The sequence below is a fragment of the Anolis carolinensis genome, chromosome 1 (assembly GCF_035594765.1).
Source record: "Anolis carolinensis isolate JA03-04 chromosome 1, rAnoCar3.1.pri, whole genome shotgun sequence".
NCBI classification, from domain to species: Eukaryota; Metazoa; Chordata; class Lepidosauria; order Squamata; family Dactyloidae; genus Anolis; species Anolis carolinensis.
The window spans coordinates 145,070,473-145,092,464 of record NC_085841.1 but is presented as its reverse complement, the minus strand read 5'-3'; the positions used below and the strand labels follow the sequence as shown (position 1 = coordinate 145,092,464).

At 40.7% G+C, this 21,992-nt stretch overlaps 1 protein-coding gene across 1 annotated transcript; it reads left to right on the top strand.

The window, feature by feature from the left end:
• The first annotated feature begins 9,934 nt into the window (after positions 1-9,934).
• odc1 (ornithine decarboxylase 1) lies at positions 9,935-21,651 on the top strand. Its single transcript, XM_003215423.4, has 11 exons — positions 9,935-10,244; positions 14,295-14,430; positions 14,573-14,746; positions 14,889-15,061; positions 15,305-15,439; positions 15,536-15,617; positions 16,136-16,219; positions 17,604-17,766; positions 19,243-19,355; positions 19,649-19,863; positions 21,175-21,651. The coding sequence occupies exons 2-11, from the start codon at positions 14,329-14,331 to the stop codon at positions 21,314-21,316; spliced, it is 1,383 nt and encodes a 460-aa protein (XP_003215471.1). The 5' UTR covers positions 9,935-10,244; positions 14,295-14,328; the 3' UTR covers positions 21,317-21,651.
• The last annotated feature ends 341 nt before the right edge of the window (positions 21,652-21,992 follow it).

The following is a 21,992-nucleotide window of genomic DNA, read 5'->3' as shown; positions in this document are numbered from 1 at the left end:
TGTGATGACTCATGGGCCATGTAGTCCCGTTCCTGGCACTGTTGCGACAGATGAAGAGGAAAACTTAGGTTTCCCACCGTTTCAGCCTGAATTGGAGCTTTTCCAGCCAGAATTGGAGCCCTTGCACCTGCAGGAGATTTGCCTTCCAGAAGTCTGCCAAACAAGCCTTGAGCCGAAATCTCCCCCATTTTCTCGCCGTGATTATTATAAACAACAGAAAGGCGCTCAAGAGGCGTCTCGCAGGAGCGCTAGAATTGCTGCCAGGCATTCAGCTGATTAAGCCTGCTTCCCATGGGAAACTTTAGGGAGTCATGTATCTGGACACAGAGAATGGCTTTCGGTTCTGGTTCCCCAGAGAATTGTTCTTTGGCGGGAAAACGAGACCCTATTTAGGTGTTTTGCCCACGTAGGAATCTTGCGGAGTCAATTCGTCAGCTTCGGGAGTAGGTTGTGTGTGGACTACGCTACTCCCGCGTCCAAGCCCTTTGTTCCCGTTTCCAGCCTTGCCTTGCTTCCCAGGACCTTGTCTTGCTCCACGGACCTTGCCTTGCTTCCCGGACCTCGCCACGAATTTACCACGGATCCTGTTCTTGCTCCTCGTTTCTTGTTGCCTTGAATTAAGCCTAGTGTTCCAAGAATCAAGTTTACTTCCTAGCCTTGCTTAAGTTTCATGGACTAAAGGACCTTGTCATCTCCCCTCACTTTGCTTGGCAAAGTGAGTGTTTCGGTTACTGGATTACAACTTTGGACCTTAATATTTCATATTGGACATTGTTTCTTTGGACTAATTTTGACCTTTCCTGAAAGGTCTACTTCTGGACTATTTTCTACACTTGTTTTTATTAACTTTATATACTCCTACAATAAAGATATTAGATAGATTCTGGCCTCTGTGTATGGTTATTGGTGCTCTGCAGCCTGGGTCCTGACAATAATTGTTCAGAATCTTTGGGCTTCCAGAGGCTTTGTACAACACTTCTCATAACTCTTTACTATGGGATTGCTTCCTGAGATTGATGGGAAAGGCAAAATGTTTCCCCAGCATGCTGGGTATGAATGTTTAACTTCTGCTGCCACTTCACCTGACATCTTGGTGAAGACAGAGAAGGCTGGCAAAAGAGCTCCAACTATGTTTGACTGGAAGGCAGGACTTCCAATCGTACAGAAGTATGCAACTCTGTTCAGCCAAAAGTGCTTTCCATTCTTTTGCCAGACTTTCTCTATCAACTCAGTCCAGAGTAGAAGAGTTAGCACTGAGGCACAGGTCCCTGCCTCCTCCTACATACTCAGGAACTGAAGTATTGCTGATCTTGGGAAGGAATCAAGTTAAGAAACATTTCCTTAGGACACTGACGGTGCATCTACAATGCAGAATTAATGCAGTTTGATACCTCTCTAATTGCCATGGTTCAATATTATAGAATCATGGAAGTCATAGGACTCTGGCAGAGAAAGATAAACACCTTGCAAAACTACAGCTCCCACAATTCCATGACGTCAAGCCATGTCAGTTAAAGTGATGTCAAATTGCATTAATTTTACAGTGTACCCCAGATATACTTCTATTAACAAGGTAAAGTAAATGCTCAATTAAAGCCTCATGTCTAGAATCAATAAGCCTTAACCTCCCATTAGTTGTGGGGTGGATGCAAGAAGAATGATTTGTCCCATAGTTTTCTGAAAAAGAAGGATAGGATAAACATGGAATAAATGACTAAAATGGCAAGAATGTGATATGAAATGATCTTTAGGCCTACTGAATTGTTTTTCTGATGTGGAGACATTTGACACAGTTCTCTGCTGAGAATCGGCTCAGTTATAATATGTCACCTTGCCTCCCGCGTTATCTCTCTTCTGACAAAGAGGCAGTCTGTGCGCTGAAGCACCTGAACAGTGAAGGGAGGATCAGATAGCAGTGGAAAGGCAGACAAAGGGCAAGTGAGAGCCAGGGCTCTGCGTACACTGAACCGCCCTCCCTGTTCCCATTGAATTCTCCGTCAGGGAAATCCACATACTCCAAAAGGCATAATAGTATGGAAATGCAGCATGTTGTAGTGCATCTATGTGTTTTTAAATTATGGAGTCTACTAAGGAGAGCCAGGAATTGAAAATAAAAGACAATGCCAGAGTAAGCAGGACGAGAAGGCTGAGCCCTGCCTTCCCTTGCTATGCTCTTAATTCTGGAGCATGGACTGATAGGAAAGATTGTGGTAGCTTCTCACTTGTGTCTTCTACACTCTACTGTGCCCCCCTTACCTATTGCTCAATTTATAAGAAATTGGTGGCAAACCTAGTTGTGTAAATAGGTTTGTGGCCATCTAGAATATTTTCATATATATTCATGTATAAATTGACCTCAAGTATAACTCAAGGAGAGATTTGGGGCCAAAATTATGGGTTTTGATATGACCTGTGGATTAAGAACTAGTTTAGGTACCCAGCAATGCCCAGTTTAGGTACTTTGAAGTCATTGCTTTCCACTCTACACCAGTATTTTAATATGATCATGATGGGTATGTGTGTCAAGTTTAGTAAAGATCCATCATCGGTGGGGTTCACAATGTTCCCTGGATTTGGATAAACTACAACTCCCATCATCCTCTGCCATCATTCTGGATCAATACACCAGCATTTAAAGTTGGTCATGATGAGTATGTATGCCATGTTTGGTCCAGAACCATTGTCAATGGGGTTCACAGAGCTCTCTGGGTGTGAATTACAACCCCCATCATCCTGGATCAATTCCCACTAAGCCCCACCAGTATCTGAAGATGGTCAGGATGGGTATGTGTGCCAAGTCCAGTACAGATCAAACGCCGGTGGGGCTGATATGGCTTTCTGGATGTGGACGTCAACCTGGAAAACAGATAGATAGCTAGATACATGCATACATACACATTTTGACTTTTATGATATAGATAAAAGCACAGTGCTTACATTGAACCATGGATAGGTTGGCCCAGGTTTTGAGGGCTAATTTATGACTAAAATTTATAGATTTGTATGTGAGCATATACAGTAATTTGAAACATAAGGCACTGAGGGTGACTCACAACTGACAAAACAACCACTTAAAAATATTAACATAGTTGATGGCGGACTGGTTCCCAGTTGGGTACCTACAACGTGGAATAATAGTTTTAGTTCCTTGCTAGTTGCAGTTGCATAACCTTCACGCAGCTATGCTATTTGCAGCTTAATTGGTCCACCCTTTTGCTACTGAGAAGTATCCAGCTCCAGAGTGTGATGAAGCCAAACCTATTGACAACATATGATACCATGCCTCACCTCTATTGCCTGAAGAATGAAGAAAGTAGTTCAGAGCTGCAGTTTACTGGCGTTTTGGGAATTGAAATGAACATGGGAAGCCCTTAGCACTATTCACAGTTTAAACCTCTCTCCTATAGTTTGCAGAATGACTAACTTCTTCCCTGTGTCCCTTAAAGTAGGCGATGGTGAATCACAATTGTGGCAATACTGTCCAAATCATGGTTGAGTAGCGATTGTCAATACAAAGCGGTGACCTTAACACAGAAATGTATTGAACAACCCAATCAGTTAAAACAGTACATATAGGCTACATTTGATAAAATGTCACATAGATGCTTTATTAGGCTCCAAAGGATTTAATAAAAAAAGTATCTCTTGGCCAGTGCTGAAAAGAGCAATGTTGGCATCACTTAAGGTTTCAAGGGGAGAGAGTATTTTATACAAGAAGACCCTCCCACATGTCCCCCCCCCCCCATTTGCTCTCTCCACTCACCTGCAGAGGTGCGTGTACACTGTAGAATGAATGCAGTGTGACACCACTTAAATTACCATGGCTCCATTCTATGGAATCCTGGAGTTTGCCAGCAAAGGCTAAAGACTTTATAAAACTGCAACTTTTAGGATTCCACAGCACTGAGCCATGGCAGTCAAAGTGGTGTCAAACTGCATTACTTCCACAGTGTAGATAATGATGCACCCTGAGTGTACAATGATCAGCGCTTCCAGTCTTCCAGCGGGCATATATAGTGTGATACTTCTAGGGAAAGGCATTTTCTTTTGCGTAAAATTTCAAGCAACAGTTGGATCTTGTTCTGCCGGTTAGAAAAAATGAAAAAATCGAAGTGCCTGGTAGATGTTTTACATTTCTGCCCCTGGAGTCATAAGAAATCTTCCCTGCCCTTGGGGTGCACTAAGCATAACCTTGATCATTTTGTACAACCAAAACTCTTGTACTGAAGCCTAACACATTTATTATACTGGGAACTTTAACTATACCCATGAAAAATCAGGATATAGTATGCTTTTAAGGATCACAAAGCTTTTTGTTATTGTTACTGCTAACTTTTCTTTTTGGAAGAGTATATAAACTAATTTGCTGTCCGTAGAGTGAATCTACACCATAGAATTAATGCCGTTTGACACCTCCTTTAACTGCTATGGCTCAATGCTATGGGATCCTGGGATTTGTCATTTGGTGAGGCAACAGCAGAGAAGGCTAAATGTATTGTAAAACTACAAGTCCCATGATTCAGTAGCATTTAACCTGAGCAGTAGTGTTAAACTGTATTATTTCTACAGTGCTGATGAACCCTAGGTGTATAAAGCTTCAGAATTTGCACCTTCTGCTTTTGATATGTACCCATTGAAAACTGTGATTTCCCCCATTGCAGGGTGAAGCAATGCAGTCACACATGTGATCTTCTGAAGCATTTAAATGGGTTTTTAAAGGAGGCCCAGAGAGAAACCCCTGTGCCATTGATTCCAAAAGGAAAACAACAAAAGGAAGTGCTGGTTTTGACCTATAAAGCCCTAAACGGTTCTGGCCCAATCTACTTGTCCGAACGCATTTCCTCCTATGAGCCAGCCTCCTATGAGCCTCATCTGGTGAGGCCCTGCTCTCGGTCCCGCCTGCCTCACAAGCGCGGCTGGTGGGAACGAGGGACAGGACCTTCTCGGTGGTGGCTCCCCGGCTATGGAACACCCTCCCCAGAGATATACGGCAAGCCCCAACCCTTTTGAGTTTTAGAAAAGCCTTAAAAACATGGCTATGTACCCAGGCTTTTAACGAATAAATGATAAAGACGACCCAGACTGTTATATGGATAAAGTAGGAGGATATTGGATGAACGGATTTTAAGCATATGTTTTATGTTTTATATTTTATACAGTATTTAACTGGTTGTAATACATTTTTATATGTTGTTGTTTTAATGATGTGTCGGCATCGAATTGTTGCCAATTGTACGCCGCCCTGAGTCCCTTTGGGTGAGAAGGGCGGGATAGAAATATTGGAAATAAATAAATAAATAAACTCCAAGGGTTAAAAAAACCCCTGTATTGAACACTCTGCACCTAAAAGCCCTACATCAGTTGGCACAGTGTTTATTTCTAAAATGAGATACAGTGACATTATCAAATCTATCTCCCATCTTTACCTACCAACTCCTTTGGCAGCAAGCTGTGTTTTGAGATATCATTTAATGTTGCCTTAAGAGCTTTTAGTTTTGCCCCGAGTCGAAGGAAGCATTAGCGGGAAGCCATTGCCAGTGGGAAAGTGCAAGACAGTTAAGATGGTTGGCAAGCCCCTGCTTCAGAAACAAAAAGTGTCTGGTTATGTAGGCAAGACAGCCCTAAGCCATATAACTGATTTAGCCGCACCAAAATGAGTGTCCCATGATGATCAAGCAAGAGGCATAAACAACTCCAGCCCCATATTTACATGCCCTCAAAGCATTCTCTCTTGACTGAATTAACTTAGAAGTCCACTATATGGAGGCAATTTTCACCCACAATTAAGGAGTGCATCTACACTGTAGAATTAATGCAGTTTGACACCACTTGAACTGCCATGGTTCAATGCTATAGAATAATGGGAGCTGGAGTGTGGTGAGGTGCCAGCCGTCTTCGGTAGAGAAAGATAAAGAATGTGTAAAACTACAACTCCCATGACTCCCATAGTATCAGGCTTTGCCAGTTAATTCTGCATTCATTCTACAGCATAGATACACGCAAGATTCTTTCTCTGCTTTCTTTTGTTTGCTTTAAGATTGGCATCTTTCCTGAAGAAGTTGCTCCATTCATCTCTCCTTTGTTCAAAAACGTCTTCACAGCCTCAGGGGCTAGGATGTTATTACTATTTTGCATTGTTGTTTGCGGACTTCTTTGCTTAAACACCCACGCAGTTTGCCAAGGACCTAGCCATAGTACACATCTAGCCATTGTACACATTGGCCACACCTCATGGAGAATGTAAACGTAATACGTCCATGAGATTAAGTCAATTTTCCATAGTAAGAGATTATGCCCTGGCTGGGAAAAGGGCACCATTTCCTCCTCGTAGACAGATTCACTATGTAACACATTTTTTTTTGTTCCTGGGTTATAAATGTCAGTTCTATCATAAATTAGTAATTAGTTCTATCATAAAAAATGGAAAAAATTTATTAAACTGAAAAAACTTTTTTTTTGTGGAACATCCTGCAGCACTTTTTGCCATAGTTTTTCAATGAATATCTCATCAATCAACTAATTCAACGTAGTTTGTGGCAGCCACAAAAACAAACTTTCTGGAGTAGAACAACTACTTTCAAAGTAGGTACCACACAATTAAAAAGGAAATGACACTTTCAAACCAGGAAGGAAAAAAGTTTTCAAATTGAATTACATAGTGTTATATGTACATTGCCCATGAACCCTATTGAATGTACACAATGACTAGTTGCTGTGCACATTAACCAAACAACTGGCCATCCCCCTGATATGTATAAGGCAACATCCAGAGAGCCTTAGGATTTGGATGGAGAAATCCCTATGTGTAGTTACGAAAATTGTGGATCCATCTGCTACAGTGGTTCTCATCCTGTGGGTCCCCAGATGTTTTGGCCTTCAACTCCCAGAAATCCTAACAGCTGGTAAACTGGCTGGGATTTCTGGGAGTTGTGCCTTTGGATGCATCTACACTGTAGAATTGATTGATTTTCTTAGTTTTAATGAGATTTAAACTAAACTGTTTTAAGAACTGTAACATTTAACTCTATTTTAATATTTCTACTGGGTAGGTTTTTAAACGTCTAGAGTTTAAGGTAGTCAGTTGCTTTGGATCTTCGTCCTGAGAGAAAAGCAGGACACAAGTCAATATATCGGTACATTTCTTAAATGTAACTCCAACCATATATATATATATATATATATATATATATATATATATAGAGAGAGAGAGAGAGAGAGAGAGAGAGAGAGAGTTTGGAATAGCATAGGGAAGGGTTAACACCCTTGTGGGGTTTGTTTTGCTGTCTGTGCCCCTGTTCAGAAGATTTCACCTCACTTTCTGTCCATGTGATAATTGGATTTTGAAAAAAACTGACTTGTTGTGGAAACAGGGATTGGTGAGAAAGCTTTGGTGGAGACTACTTTTCCCCATGATAACTTTCAGGAGTGAATTTCCCTTCTGAGGGGTAATTTCTCTAACTTCCTGTTGTTTCACCCACGATCTTAACTAGGAGTTGTTTGCAAAGTCGGATGTTTATAACTCGAGGTCTGCCTGCATAATAATAGAATCAATGCACTTTAACTGCTATGGCTCAATGCTATAGGATCATGGGAGTTGTAGCTTTCTCTGCCACAGAGTATTGATGCCTTGCTGAACCGCATTTCCATTTATTCTATGGCATTGAGTTAAAGTGATGTGAAATGGCATTGATCCTACAGTGTTTTTCTTTCTTATCTGAACGAAGTGTTCATTGGACTTTCTCCGCAGCCTTGTTGGGCGTGATGGCAAAATTTCCTTTTCACGCAGAAAGCTTTGGCGTGGACCCAATGGGCGGAAAACACTACTGTGGCTGGAAAGTTTACAAAGCAATGCAGAACACAAGGGGCAGGTGTTTTGCAAAATGCTTGGGATTCCTCTCTTCTTCTTACTCAAAGCACAGCCTTAGGCTAAGGCTGTGTAAACAATTTTCTGAAAGTGAACAAGCGAATTCTTCAAGGCTGAGGCCTGGTTTGTGCCACCTTCAGCTGGGTTAATATTTTGGAAAAAAGGGTCCTGTTTTTGATCTCACAGAATGACTCCCACATTGCAGAATCACATCCGTTTGACACCCGCTTGGACTGCCACGGCTCGATGATAGGGAATCCTGGGATTTGTAGTTTCACAAGACACTGGCAATATTTGGCAGAGAAGACTAAAGGCCTTGTATCATCACTATCATTGAGCCCCCGGTGGCGCAATGGGTTAAACACTGACTGCTGACCGACATTCGAATTTGGGGAGAGCGGGTGAGCTCCGTCTGTCAGCTCCAGCTTCTCATGCAGGGACATGAGGGAAGCCTCCCAAAGGATAGTAAAACATGAAACATCCGGGCGTCCCCTGGGCAATGTCCTTGTAGACGGCCAAGTCTCTCACACCAGAAGCGACTTGCAGTTTCTCAAGTCCCTTCTGACATGAAAAAAAAACCACTACAACTCCTGTGATCCTATAGCATTGGTAGTTGAGGTGGTGCCAACATCTGTTGTGCAATTATGTAAAGGTGCATCTATACTGTAGAATTATTGCAGTTTCACACCACTTTAACTGGTATAACTCAATGCAATGGAATTCTGGGAGTGTTGTTCTACAAGATTAGCCTTCTCTGCCAAAACGTGCCTGGGCCTCACTAAACTACAAATCCCAGGATCTCATAACATTGAGCCACAGCAGTTAAAATGGGATCAAACTGCATTAATTCTATGGCGTAGATGTACCCATAGACAGGCTTTTCTATCCATATGTTCACATTTTTCGTGGCAGCTACCAAGGGCCCACTGTCAAAACTACACTGAATTATTATTATTATTATTATTATTATTATTATTATTATTATTATTATTATTAAGCTTAAACTCCTCTTTCCATAGTCTACTTTCACTCTGGGAAGAGACAGGGGAAAGTCCAGCAATTTGAAACACTACAACAGAACGGGTTGCTGTGAGTTTTCTGGGCTGTATGGCCATGTTCCAGAAGCATTCTCTCCCGACGCTTCACCACATCTATGGCAGGCATCCTCAGAGGTTGTGAGGGCTGTTGGAAACTAGTCAAGTGAGGTTTATATATCTGTGGAATGTCCAGGGTGGGAAAAAGAACTCTTGTCTGTTTGAGGCAAGTGTGAATGTTGCAACTGGCCACCTTGATTAGCACTGAATAGCCTTGCAGCTTCAAAGCCTGTCTGCTTCCTGTCTGGAGGAATCCTTTGTTCGGAGGTGTTAACTGGTTTTGATTGTTTCTTGTCTGGAATTCCCCTGTTTTTGAGTGTTGTTCTTTATTTACTGTCCTGATTTTAGAGTTTTTAAAAATACTGGCAGCCAGATTGTGTTCATTTTCATGGTTTCCTCCTTTTGATGCCGAACGACATCACTTTCTGTTGAAATGGTCCACATATTCGTGGACTTCAATGGCTTCCCTGTGTAGTCTGAGATGGTGGTTGTTAGAGTGGTCAAGCATTTCTGTGTTCTCCAATAATACGCTGTGTCCAGGTTGGTTCACCAAGTGCTCTGCTATGGCTGGGTGGGAGTATCAATGGGAGTTTAGCAAGCCAAAGAGGCACAGTCACAGCTTTTCTATGGCGATTTCCGGTTCTCTATTGCAGCGGAGCAGCCTCCATTTGCGGGGCGAAGGTGGTAGGAATGAATGAGACTGAACCAGGCAGGCTCCCGGCTTCCCTTTTGGCTGCGAGTCCAGTCAAACCTTTTGGATCCCTGCCTTCGGTTTCCATAAGAAGCGGGATGCTGACTAGTATAGGCGAGGTTTCCAAAGCCTTGCTCCCACTGGGAAGGGCTTTCGTAAGCGAACCGGAAAGCGAGGGCTGCCAGCAGGGCGCCTCGCTGCCTTCTTCCTCTTCAAAGCCTGGGCCACCTCAGCCCTGACGTCATAATAGCGGTTGGCGAAGGGAGGCTGCGGCCCGGTCGCAGCCGATCAGGGCTGGTTCGAGCTGGTGCGTTGCCATGGCGACGCGGGCGGGCCTATAAATACGGCCTCCCCGGCGCCGGCAAGGCATTGTCGGCGCGGACGCTGGAGGAGCCACAGCAGCAGCAGCTGCCATTCACCTGCGCGGCGGCGGCAGCGGCGGCAGAGGGCGGTTCACCACCGGCTCTTTTCCCGGTTGTAGCCGAGGCCTTCGCCCCGTCCGCCCTTTTCTTTTCATCCAGCTGCCGCGCAGGGTAGAAGGGGCTGCTGCTGCTGTCGAAGAAGGAGAAGCCGAAGCCGAGGCCACGCCGCCAAGGTAAGGCCACGTGGATCCGAGGGAGAAGGAAGTGGGCGAGGGAGAAGGAAGGGGAAACCTCGGAGAGCCCTCTAGACCAGGCTTGGGCAAGGTTGAGCCCTCCAAGTGTTTTGGACTTCAACTCCCACCATTCCTCACAGCTTCAGGCCCCTTCCTTTCCCCCCTCAGCTGCTTACTTTGCCCAGGCCTGCTCTTTAGCCTTCTCTGCTCTCCGGCAGGCAACTCCAATGGAAATCTTTGGCAGCGAAGGCCCAATGTTAGGGGATCCTGGGAGTTGTCCTTTGCTGATGAATATTTCCTTCCACACAGCCATATAACTCAAGGCAGGAAATTCCACAATATCTGCTTTGAACTGGGTTATGTGAGTCCACACTGCCATATGTTCCATTTCAAAGCAGATATTGTGGGATTTCCCGCCTTGATATTCTGGGTTATAGGGCTGTTTGGAAGGGCCCCCAGGCCCCTTCCACACAGCTGAACAAAATCCCACATCTGCTTTGAACTGGGATATATGGCAGTGTGGACTCAGACGTCCCAGTTCAAAGCACATATTTGTGGGATTTTCAGCTTTGATATTCTGGGTGATCTGGCTGTATGGAAGGGCCCCCAAGAAAGCCAAAGGTCCTGTAAAACCACAGCCTGGATGGCTTCCTAGCCTTGATGGCTTCCTAGCTTTGAGCCATGGCAGTGAAAGTGGAGCCAAATGGGCGTTGATTGCGCAGTGTTGCAGTCAAAGTGCATCTCCCATTTTGAAATTCACTTCATTTTGTTGCTGTTCCACAGCTGGCCCTCTGTATCCACAGTTTTCAGCATCAAACATTTTCAAAGTCCCGAAAGCAAACTTTGGTTTTTGACATTTTAGATGTGGGACAATATTTAGAATTATAGAATTGGAAGGGACCTCGTGGGCCATCCAGTCCAACCCTCACCCAAGAAGCAGGAAAATCGCATTCCTAGCACCCCCAACAGATGGCCATCCGGGGCCCTTCCACACAGCACTATATCCCAGACTATCAAGGCAGAAAATCCCACAATGGCTACTTTGAACTGAGTTATCTGAGTCCACACTGCCATATATCCCAGTTCAAAGCAGATAATGTGGGATTTTATTCAGCCGTGTGGAAGGGCTACTGCTACAGATACTTCCCGGCAGGAAAACCAAGGGTGGGAGGGCAGATGAGTTGATATTCTTATAGTAACAATTATGGTAGGTTATTCTTATTCAATAATAAAAATGACATTTTGGGGTCATCTATCCCTTGCTTTTATTGACTGACAGCATTTGCAGCAGTAAAAACCAAAGGCGGGTGGCAAGATAAGGTGTCCCACAAATTACTATTCTTATTACAGTAATAATAATTAACCACCATGAAGGGACATCTGGCAGTCAGGTGAGTCAGAGAGAGAGAATGACATGTCAGCTAATTAAGGATCAAATTTTATTTTTGCTTTGAAGAATGACTTACCAAGACCCTGAGGTGGCCTGCCCATTTCTCTGCTTCTCTTTTGCATCCTTTATTTTCAGCAGATGCTTCTCCATTCTTGATCTGTCAGCCCCACCCCTTCTCTCTGTTGGAGATGAGGTGCTATAGCCCAGCACAGCGCTCTGTGTCATTGTAGGGAGGAAGGGGTAGCAATGGGTGGCGGTGGGTGATTTGCAAAAGAAAGGACACTTGAGCTTCTTCAGTAGCCTTTACTTGTTTGATCTGCTAAATGGTCATGCATAAGACAGGGAAGAGTAAGAGATTCCATGATGGGATGCAGCCAGTACTCTTTATTTGCTTCTGCTTGAAGAAGGAGATGGCTGCTGTGCCTGATATTTAGTAGTAAGTGCCATTTATTTGTGTGTAAGTGGCCTAAATGGATAATGCTGACACTTCCTAGTAACTATCAATTGATTTACTATGCAGGAGCTGCTATTGCTTTAGAAAAAATGGTTTTGATTATTTTAAGGAATGTTTCTTACCGCAAGTATTTGCTTGGAATAGTTTAAGGGAGTTGGTTTTATCAGTACTTGGAGAAACCAGGTGTACAATAATATTGGTTAGTGTAGTATCTGTGGCAGACATACATAAATTAAGAGATAGATTTATATATAAGAACTTAGGATTCTACAATAAATAATGGTGTGCATAGTTTGCTTTGGGTTTTCCTGCACAGATATATAGCACTGTGACAGTCGATAGCGGTAAAGAGAATGATAAGGACTTCTAAATATCAAAGCCATTATGCTCTTTGTGCTCCTTAAAATATAAAGAAGCCTCAAATTGCTGCTTTAGGAGAGGTTCATCCTGTTGATACAAATGTAATGGCAAAAATGGAGTCAGCACACAATTACAACAGCACAGACACAACCTCTCCCTGAACCTTAAAGCAGGCTTTATTTTGCTTTGGGTTTTCCCATACTGTAATTTTATCTGACTGCAGCACTGTATCTGAAACATTGCTGATAGTAGAGAACACGCTTTCAAGTAGTAGGGATTGCACCCTTATTAGCAGAGCTTAAGAATAAGACTCTGAAGAAGCTTTGCCATTAATGCAAAGACAGCTTTGGGGGGGGGGGGGGGGAGATTAGGCCAATGATTTGTCCTACTTCCCTTTTTCTTGGCAAAATTACTGCTTTTTGTCATTCTTTGGTTGCAAGAAATTGTTTTCAAAATATTATTATTATTATTATTATTATTAAACTTTATTTGTACCCTGCTAGCATCTCCCGAAGGACTCGATGTGGCTTACAAAGGCCAAGGCCTCAACACAATATAACAATACAAAACAAAAGGCAAATTAAAACAATTAAAACAGTATAAACAACAAGCAATAAACAATACGCTAAAACACAATAAAACTGGGCCGGGCCAGAGTAATGGGTACAAGATTAAAAGTGCTGAAGTGAAAATATGGAGCAAACATTGGGAAAGCCATGTGCATTTCAGAATTTTAGTACTTCACTGTGGTCCAAAGGAGACAGAAAATGAGATCTAAAATCCTTTGCAGCTGTTGACAGAGTTATTCATGCCAGATTGTGGTACTTCTCATCTCCTTCTCAGACATTCTCTCATCTCTTCCACTCATATTCTGGTAATGATTTCAGATGTTGAATTCTTGAGCTGAGAAGTAAGCTGAACAACATGAAAATCCTCATAAACACAATCCTCATTTAATAACAACCAGTTTAGTATTCTTTGATAATCAATAAAAATTTAAGATATTTTATTTTGGGGGTGTATTCTTGCCAGACTCTTTGAAATCTTTTTCTTGTATTTATTTGCTGTCACCATAATTCATGTGGTAGGTTTTTTATAACTTGCTTTTTAGTCCATTTTGAATTGCATAGAGTTGCAGGAGTGTACTCAGGGCTAATGCTGGCGTACAAATGAAGACTGTGTTTTTACCTTGCATTTATTTCTTTGTCCTCATCTGAGGTGTGCATTTCAATAGCATCTCTATAGCATCTTGTACATAGGAAAATCCTTTCCCACTAAGTTGATCTATCAGACATTTTGCTTTTTATTAATAACCTGTTTGAATATGTGTGGTGCTATTCACATAAAATAACAATGGGCTTGGCATATTGTGCAGTTTACTTGTAGGCAGTAATTGGTTATGTGCCCTCAAATCACCTGTCAACTCTGTACTTACTAAAAGATTAATCCCACAATGGGTCTTAGTCTAAGAATATATCAGATTGTAGTGTCTGGTGATCTGTCACCTCTAGTGGTGCGCAAATGTAGCACATATGGTCTCTGCTTTCTGAGTTGGTCAGTCTGTGTAATCGCTAACAGTACCTGTTCTTCCAGACAGTGTTTTCCCATCTCGGGTATGTTTCAACTTTTTTGGAGTGATCATATTAGCAAACTAGGTAGTTGGCAATTGTATTCCCAGAGTTTTAACTATACTTAAGATTTTTTTTCTGTTTTAACGTTTTGTTAAGTCAAACCATATTTTAATTAAACTGTTAGTGATGCTCTGTTATGCATCTGCATTTTCCATTTTGGTTTCCTGTCATAATGGAAAGAAGAACTACAATCTTTTTTTGCTATGTTCCCACAGTTTGTTACATCTGAGAAACATCACACCAAGCAAGATGAACGGCTTCAGTGGTGAAGAATTCAGCTTTACTTTCCTCGATGAAGGCTTTACTGCAAAGGATATAGTAGACCAAAAAATAAATGAAGTTTCTTCCTCGGTACGTTATTGATTATTGCAAAGGCTGTTACTACCATAACAAAAACAAATTCAACCCACACTTTATAAAAAATATAGTGCTGTTGTGAATTAGAACAGCAGGCAACTTTGTATTGGCTGATGAATGTTTTGTTTGTCCTCAGGATGATAAAGATGCCTTCTATGTTGCTGACCTTGGAGATGTTCTAAAGAAACACTTGCGGTGGTACAAAGCCCTCCCCAGAGTTTCTCCTTTCTATGCTGTCAAATGCAATGACAGCATAGCTGTAGTGAAGATCCTTGCTGCTCTTGGGGCCGGATTTGACTGTGCTAGTAAAGTAAGTGACTTCCTGTGAATGCTTTGGTTAAACACTGCTTTATAAATCAGTGTTGTATTTTTCATCCCAAGTGTGGTGTTCTGAATATAAGGAATCGCTAGTGAATAGAACAAAGTAATACATTGATGGCTTTTTTCCACAGACTGAAATACAGTTGGTCCAGAGTGTTGGTGTGCCTCCAGAGCGTATAATATATGCGAACCCTTGCAAGCAAGTTTCTCAAATTAAACATGCTGCAAATAATGGAGTGCAGATGATGACTTTTGATAGCGAAGTTGAACTGATGAAAGTTGCAAGAGCTCATCCGAAGGCAAAGTAAGTAACTTCTGTAATGAAACAGTTGTGTTTCTATTTCTGTGTGCATGGGGATAAAAATGCTTGTTTAGGAAATAAGTTAAAATTCCTACAGGCTTCTTGCATTTTTTTTACTTTGTAATTTATGCAGCTTGATGAGAGGAAAAAATCTATTTGGCTTAGAGCAAGATTAGAATATTTTTCAAGTAACAAAAGTTTTCTGAAAAGCAACCATTCTCAAGATAGATTTGAAATGTTTTCCAGGTTGGTCTTGCGCATTGCAACAGATGATTCAAAGGCAGTTTGTCGCTTGAGCGTTAAATTTGGAGCCACACTGAAAACTAGCAGGTTGCTGCTTGAGAGAGCAAAAGAACTTGATCTGGATATTATTGGAGTCAGGTAAGTTGCAAAACTATATAAAATAGTGTGTTTTTTCTACGTATCAATTTGCCAAAGGTTGAGAAAAACATGTACTAAATTAGACATCTTTTTCAGTTTTCATGTTGGAAGTGGCTGTACAGACCCTGAGACGTTTGTGCAAGCAATTTCTGATGCCCGTTGTGTCTTTGATATGGGAGTAAGTACATTTTAAGCCTTTTTTCTGCAGTGCTAGTGCTTCATAGAATGAGATTGATAAACTGTTCCTTTTTGTAATAAGAATTTAGAGTACAGAATGGAGGACACAGTCATCTTTGGACTAGGATACTAATACTGTTTAATCAAAAGCATTATTTTTTTCTAGAGCCTTGGGGGTGGGGAAAATAATTAGTGTATTTCAATTAGGGGTCCCCAAATTTTCAAAGAGGAGTCCCAATTCAAGGTCCGTTATGCTGTTGAGGACCCTGGACTTTGTGTGTGTGTGTACACCCTCTGTATGCACTTGCTGCCACCACTGCATACATGTGTCAGCTGTGTGTGCATGTGTGGAGGTAGCAGTGGGGGCTAGGAAAAAGATTGTGGCTGACCGGATTTGGCCCATGGGCCTTAGTTTGGGGACCTCTGACTTTAATCTTCATAGCCCCCACTGCATTGAAAAGGAAAATTATTTGGTGTTACCAATAAAAGGATTAATGTATCAATATTTGTGTGTTTTAGGCAGAGCTTGGTTTTAGTATGTATTTACTGGACATTGGTGGTGGTTTTCCTGGCTCTGAAGATGTGAAGCTGAAGTTTGAAGAGGTAAGGATCGGAATGTATTCATCTAAACTCTGTTGTCTGCACATGATCCTTCTGGACTTTCAGTTGGCATGAAAAGGCTTCCACAGTTTTGTTAGCATGCCTTCAAATATGCCTTTGGATAAGTTGACACGTGATTAGTGAGATCATAAATGCAATGAATTCTTGCATGCCTTGTGTAGAAGGTTTGAAAGGAATGATAGTTTAATTTTTATTATGGATGAAAAGTTAACTTTGTTTTTTTGATGTACTTAAAAAACAAACATACCACATAATCTTCAGATTGAAAGAATTACCTTATAATAAACACAGTACTGTGCACTTCTGTAGAATACAGTCAACAGCATGATATATATTATACTGATTATATTGTATTACAGTAGAGTCTCATTTATACAATATAACGGGCTGGCAGAACATTGGATAAGTGAATATCTTGGATAATAAGGAGAGATTAAGGAGAAGCCTATTAAACATCAAATTAGGTTATGATTTTACAAATTAAGCACCAAAACATCATGTTATACAACAAATTTGACAGAAAAAGTAGTCCAATATGCAGTAATGCTTCATAGTAATTACTGTATTTACAAATTTAGCACCAAAATATCACGATGTATTGAAAACATTGACTATAAAAATGCGTTGGATAACCCAGAACATTGAATACGTGAATGTTGGATAAGTGAGACTCTACTGCATATTGTATTGCATCTTGAAGAAGGTTTAGAAATGCTTGAACTGATGTTTGTTTTCCCGCACACTTTTGAGTGTCATGTTACATAGGCCCTTTCCACACAGCTGTACAAAATTCCACATTATCTGCTTTGAACTGGGTTGTATGACAGTGTGAAATCAGATAACCCAGTTCAAAGCAGATATTGTGGATTATCTGCTTTGATATTCTGGGTGTTTTATGGCTGTATGGAAGGGACCATAGTAAGTGAAAGGTTATCTTGGACAAATCTCATTAAAGAAATGTGGATAGCGCTACCCAAACAAAAATGATTTCTTGGTTTTTAGGTGTGTTTCTAGGGTTATTTGAAGTGCTGCTTTAGAAAATTACATTAGATTAGTGCAGTGGTTCTCAACTTGTGGATCCCCAGGTGTTTTGGCCTAAAACTCCTAGCTAGCTTACCAGCTATTAGGCTTTCTGGGAGTTGAAGGCCAAAACATCTAGGGATCTGAAGATTGAGAACCACTGGATTAGTGGATTAGAGCTGATAGGAGAAAACTGGTGCCTTTTTTTAATCAACAGGGCTGATGTTTGAGACTCCAAAATCTGTGTGGCCAGTGTTAATTGAATGTTTTTGATAGGTTGGATTAAGTTAGTAGTTCGTAGTGTATGTTTCTTTTAATGGCAACCTATCTCCTTTTTATTTAAAAGATAACAAATGTAATCAATCCTGCCTTGGACAAGTATTTTCCATCCGATTCTGGAGTGAAAATTATTGCAGAGCCTGGCAGATACTATGTTGCATCAGCGTTCACACTAGCTGTTAACATAATTGCAAAGAAAGTTGTAATAAAGGAGCAAACTGGATCTGATGGTATGTATCCTAGAGTTCTTTATGTTAATAGCAACATGGTTTTTATGTATGTATTTATGTATATGGAAATGCAGTGACATACTCACATGCAGGTCTCATATTGATGTAAAAGTTAGAGAACAGATAGCACTTTGCGCTTTCTCCACTACAATGTGAACAGTTGTTACCCTTTTGTATAAATTATACATACTCAAGTAATCATAGTTTCCAGAAATACCAATTATAAGGAATCATACCTATTATTGCAGAATCCCCACAAAATAATGCTAATACCTATCTCTGAAAGTATTATCTGGACTTGTGGCTTAAGGATGGATGTGAAAATGAGAGAACCAGCCCATGTTTTAATTTGGATATACTTTGTGTGAAAAATGTATTTTAATACCAATGAGACCACAGTGTTCAACTAAGGCCCGCCCTGTCTACATTGTTATTGCAGTGCAATTTGAATTGCATTATATGGTCATATAATCCAGTTCAATGCAGTTGAACTGCATTATACGAATCCACACTGATCATATAATGTTTGTCAATCTGAATTATAATGGCAGTTTAAATGGGGTCTCAGTTTTCTTTCAGGCTGAGGTAGAAATCTTAGAAGTACCACCATGTCGACTACATTACAGCAGTGCTGTGTTTTGCAGCTGCCTTTCAGCACAGCTTTCCTAACCTGTATTAAGAATATAACAAGGAGGGACATCATCTAGTTGTTTTATTCTATTAATCTCTCAGACAGAAATCTAAAATTTTATTATTGCCCAGAGACAAGCTTATGTTGCATGGTTTTTCTAAGTCACCATTTCTTCCAGTCACATCTCCTTCCAACTGGCAGTTTGGCATTTGATTTTGGAATTTGCCTTAACAAGGCTATTAAATGATTCGTATTGTATAAGAACATATTAGAAAGGACCAGGAACCTCTGGCTACAACTTCTGCGTGTGCTGGGGAAGAAGGGTGAACATACTGAGTATCTAGTCTTTGATTTCACAATTGATTGTTGAGGACAGATAGCCATTTTCATTTATGGAGAAATGTTATTTCAATGTGACTACATTCAACTATCCACACAATGGCTCTTAGTCTTTACAGCTATACTGATCTTCAGACTATGAGGGTTTCCCCCCTTTGATTTGGTATCATTAGATTTTTTAATATAGATTCTTCAGTATTTTATGGAACTTAAGATTGCTGCTGATAAAATGTATCAGACATAGACAAACTTGGGCCCTCCAGGTGTTTTGGACTTCAACTCCCAGAAATCTCAGGCATCTTACCAGCTATTAGGAATTGTGGGAGTTGAAGTCCAAAACACCTGGAGGGCCCAAGTTTGCCCATGCCTGCTCTAGATGGTGTTATTTTTGTTTGAATATAATGACAAAAAAAATCCTACTTCTTACTGTATTAAAATCAGTTAAGACTGTTGCTCCCAATTTAGAAATCAATCAGCGTTAACTGTTTTTCCGCTTTTTCAAACAGATGAAGAAGAACAGAATGACAAAACACTTATGTATTATGTAAATGATGGAGTATATGGATCTTTTAACTGCATCCTGTATGATCATGCGCATGTGAAGCCAGTTCTGCAAAAGGTACACTCATCTTTGTCCGCATATGTGTTTTATATAATGTATTTTATTTTATTATGTAAAAACACAGGTTGAAACTCAATCCCATTTTTGCCATGAGTTCCTAGTCACTTTTCAGTACAAGCACTCACTCACTAAAAGAAATTGGTGAGTGAATTGTGCATTGTTTATTTTGCTAGTTCTAAAACTGATTTCAGTAACTGAAGAAAGTCCAGAACCACCTCATGTGCAGTTGGATTAATACTAGATATGTGGATCCTCGCACTAATTGTGTGTATACTTTGAACGGTTTTCAGAGGCCTAAGCCCGATGAGAGATACTATTCCTGCAGCATATGGGGGCCGACCTGTGATGGCCTGGATCGCATCGTGGAGCTTTGTGCCATGCCAGAGTTGCAGGTCGGAGATTGGATGCTGTTTGAAAACATGGGGGCCTACACTGTGGCTGCGGCATCGACCTTCAATGGATTCCAGAGGCCAACAATCTACTATGTGATGTCAAGGCCAGCATGGTTAGTTGCTCTTCATTTTCTGTGTATTTTAATGGTCAAGGTCAAGGAGGGCTTGGGAAAAATGGTTCTCATTCATTGTGGGGGGTTTTTTTTTCCTATGAAAAACAAAAGTATGTTGTAAGAGGATAGTCAGATTTCAGCTCCTAACAGTACAACTGGTAATCTGGTTCTTGCACAATTTTTTTCTTGGGATTCTTTGATGCACGTTTTTGTAAACTGGCGTTTTCTTTAAGTTCAAAAAGATAGTGCTATGGTCTCCAAAAGGAAGTACGTTCTCCCCAGGACTCTGTCACATGTCAGTTCAAATAGAGAAATGCACAGTGTGTCGAGCAGTGGTTCTCAACCCGTGGGTCTCCAGATATTTTGGCTTTAAATTCCCAGAAATCCTAACAGCTGGTAAACTGGCTGGGATTTCTGGAAGCTGAGAACCACGGGTGTAGAGGATGCAATCAAGTTTCTTACAACAAATTTGACAGAAAAAGCAGTTCAGTACACAGCAATGTTCTGTAGTAATTACTGTATTTACGAATTTAGCACCCAAACATCACAATGCATTGAAACAATTGACTACTAAAAGGCAGACCTTCATTGGATAATCTAGAACACTGGATAAGCGAATGTTGGATAAATGAGACTCTACTGTATTTCATATACCTGGATTCACATAAGAATTTGGAGCTAGAAGGGGTTGCAAATTGAAAAAGTTTAAGAACCCCTGATTTAGAAGGTATCCTATGGTGATGTTGCAGATCAGAAAATTAGAAAATAAAATTTCTAGTAACTGAAGAGCCTTCCACTCTACTGTCTCATACCTAAGAAGGGTGATTTCTGCAGATTGAGGCTGGATTTATATAGATTACAATGCAGAGTCTCTAGAGATATTACAGTAGAGTCTCACTTATCCAAGCCTCTGGATAATCCAAGCCATTTTTGTAGTCAATGTTTTCAATATATCGTGATATTTTGGTACTAAATTCGTAAATACAGTAATTACAACATAACATTACTGCGTATTGAACTACTTTTTCTGTCAAATTTGTTGTATAACATGAAGTTTTGGTGCTTAATTTGTAAAATCATAACCTAATTTGATGTTTAATAGGCTTTTCCTTAATCCCTCATTATCCAAGTTATTCACTTATCCAAGCTTCTGCCGGCCCGTTTAGCTTGGATAAGTGAGACTCTACTGTAGTAGAAGAATACACCCAACCTTGTTCCATAACCATTCCAAATACGAAGCTGGTGTATATACTGCAAGATGACTGACTGCCTTTGGAATACTACTTACTCATTTGTTTTTCCCCTTACCAGGCAATTGATGGAGCAGATAAAGGAGCAGGGCTTTCAAGCCGAAGTGGAAGAGCAGGAAGTCACTTTGCCGCTGTCTTGTGCCTGGGAAAGTGGGATTGAACACTATCCAGCAGCTTGTGCTTCGGCTAGCATTAATGTATAGATATGGGTTTAGCTAACCTGTAAGTGTAGGAATGGATTTTTTTAGGGCTTTTGGGACCATTAACTTAATTCTTGCTAGAGTTTTTAAACGTTTTGGAAAAACTAGGGTGTGTGTAAATGTAACAGGATAGGCGACTAGATGGGGAGGTCACATTTATCTGTGTTCCTATGGAAACTTTGAATATTGTTTTATATGGATTTTTATTCACTTTTCAAGTATGCTACTAAAACTGATCCTTGACTGTCAAGCAAGCGTTTGTAGCTTGTATATTTGGCAGAATGGGCTGGATGTAGTATTGTGACCTGACTGTTTTACAATAAAGTATGTTAAAATAATTGGTTAGCAGTTCTGTTATATGTCGGCCAAAACTGGGATGGCAAGATCTGATTTGTCACTTCTTTTGGATATTTATAGACATTTGCTATTTCTACATACTACAGATTCTTGCAGGTTGAATTCATTTTTCTCATGCTGGGTTTTTCCTTAAATATTTATAAGGGATTCTATGAGATAAGAAAAGTAAGGACATCTCACAGTAAGGTTTGCATGTTGTAGTAATAAAATAACACATGTCATCCTTCTTCAAATAAACCTGATGTGTTCTTTGCTTTCTAAACTGAATCCAATACAAGTTTACTTCACTCAAATTTTACAGAAATGTCAGTGAATGATGCCA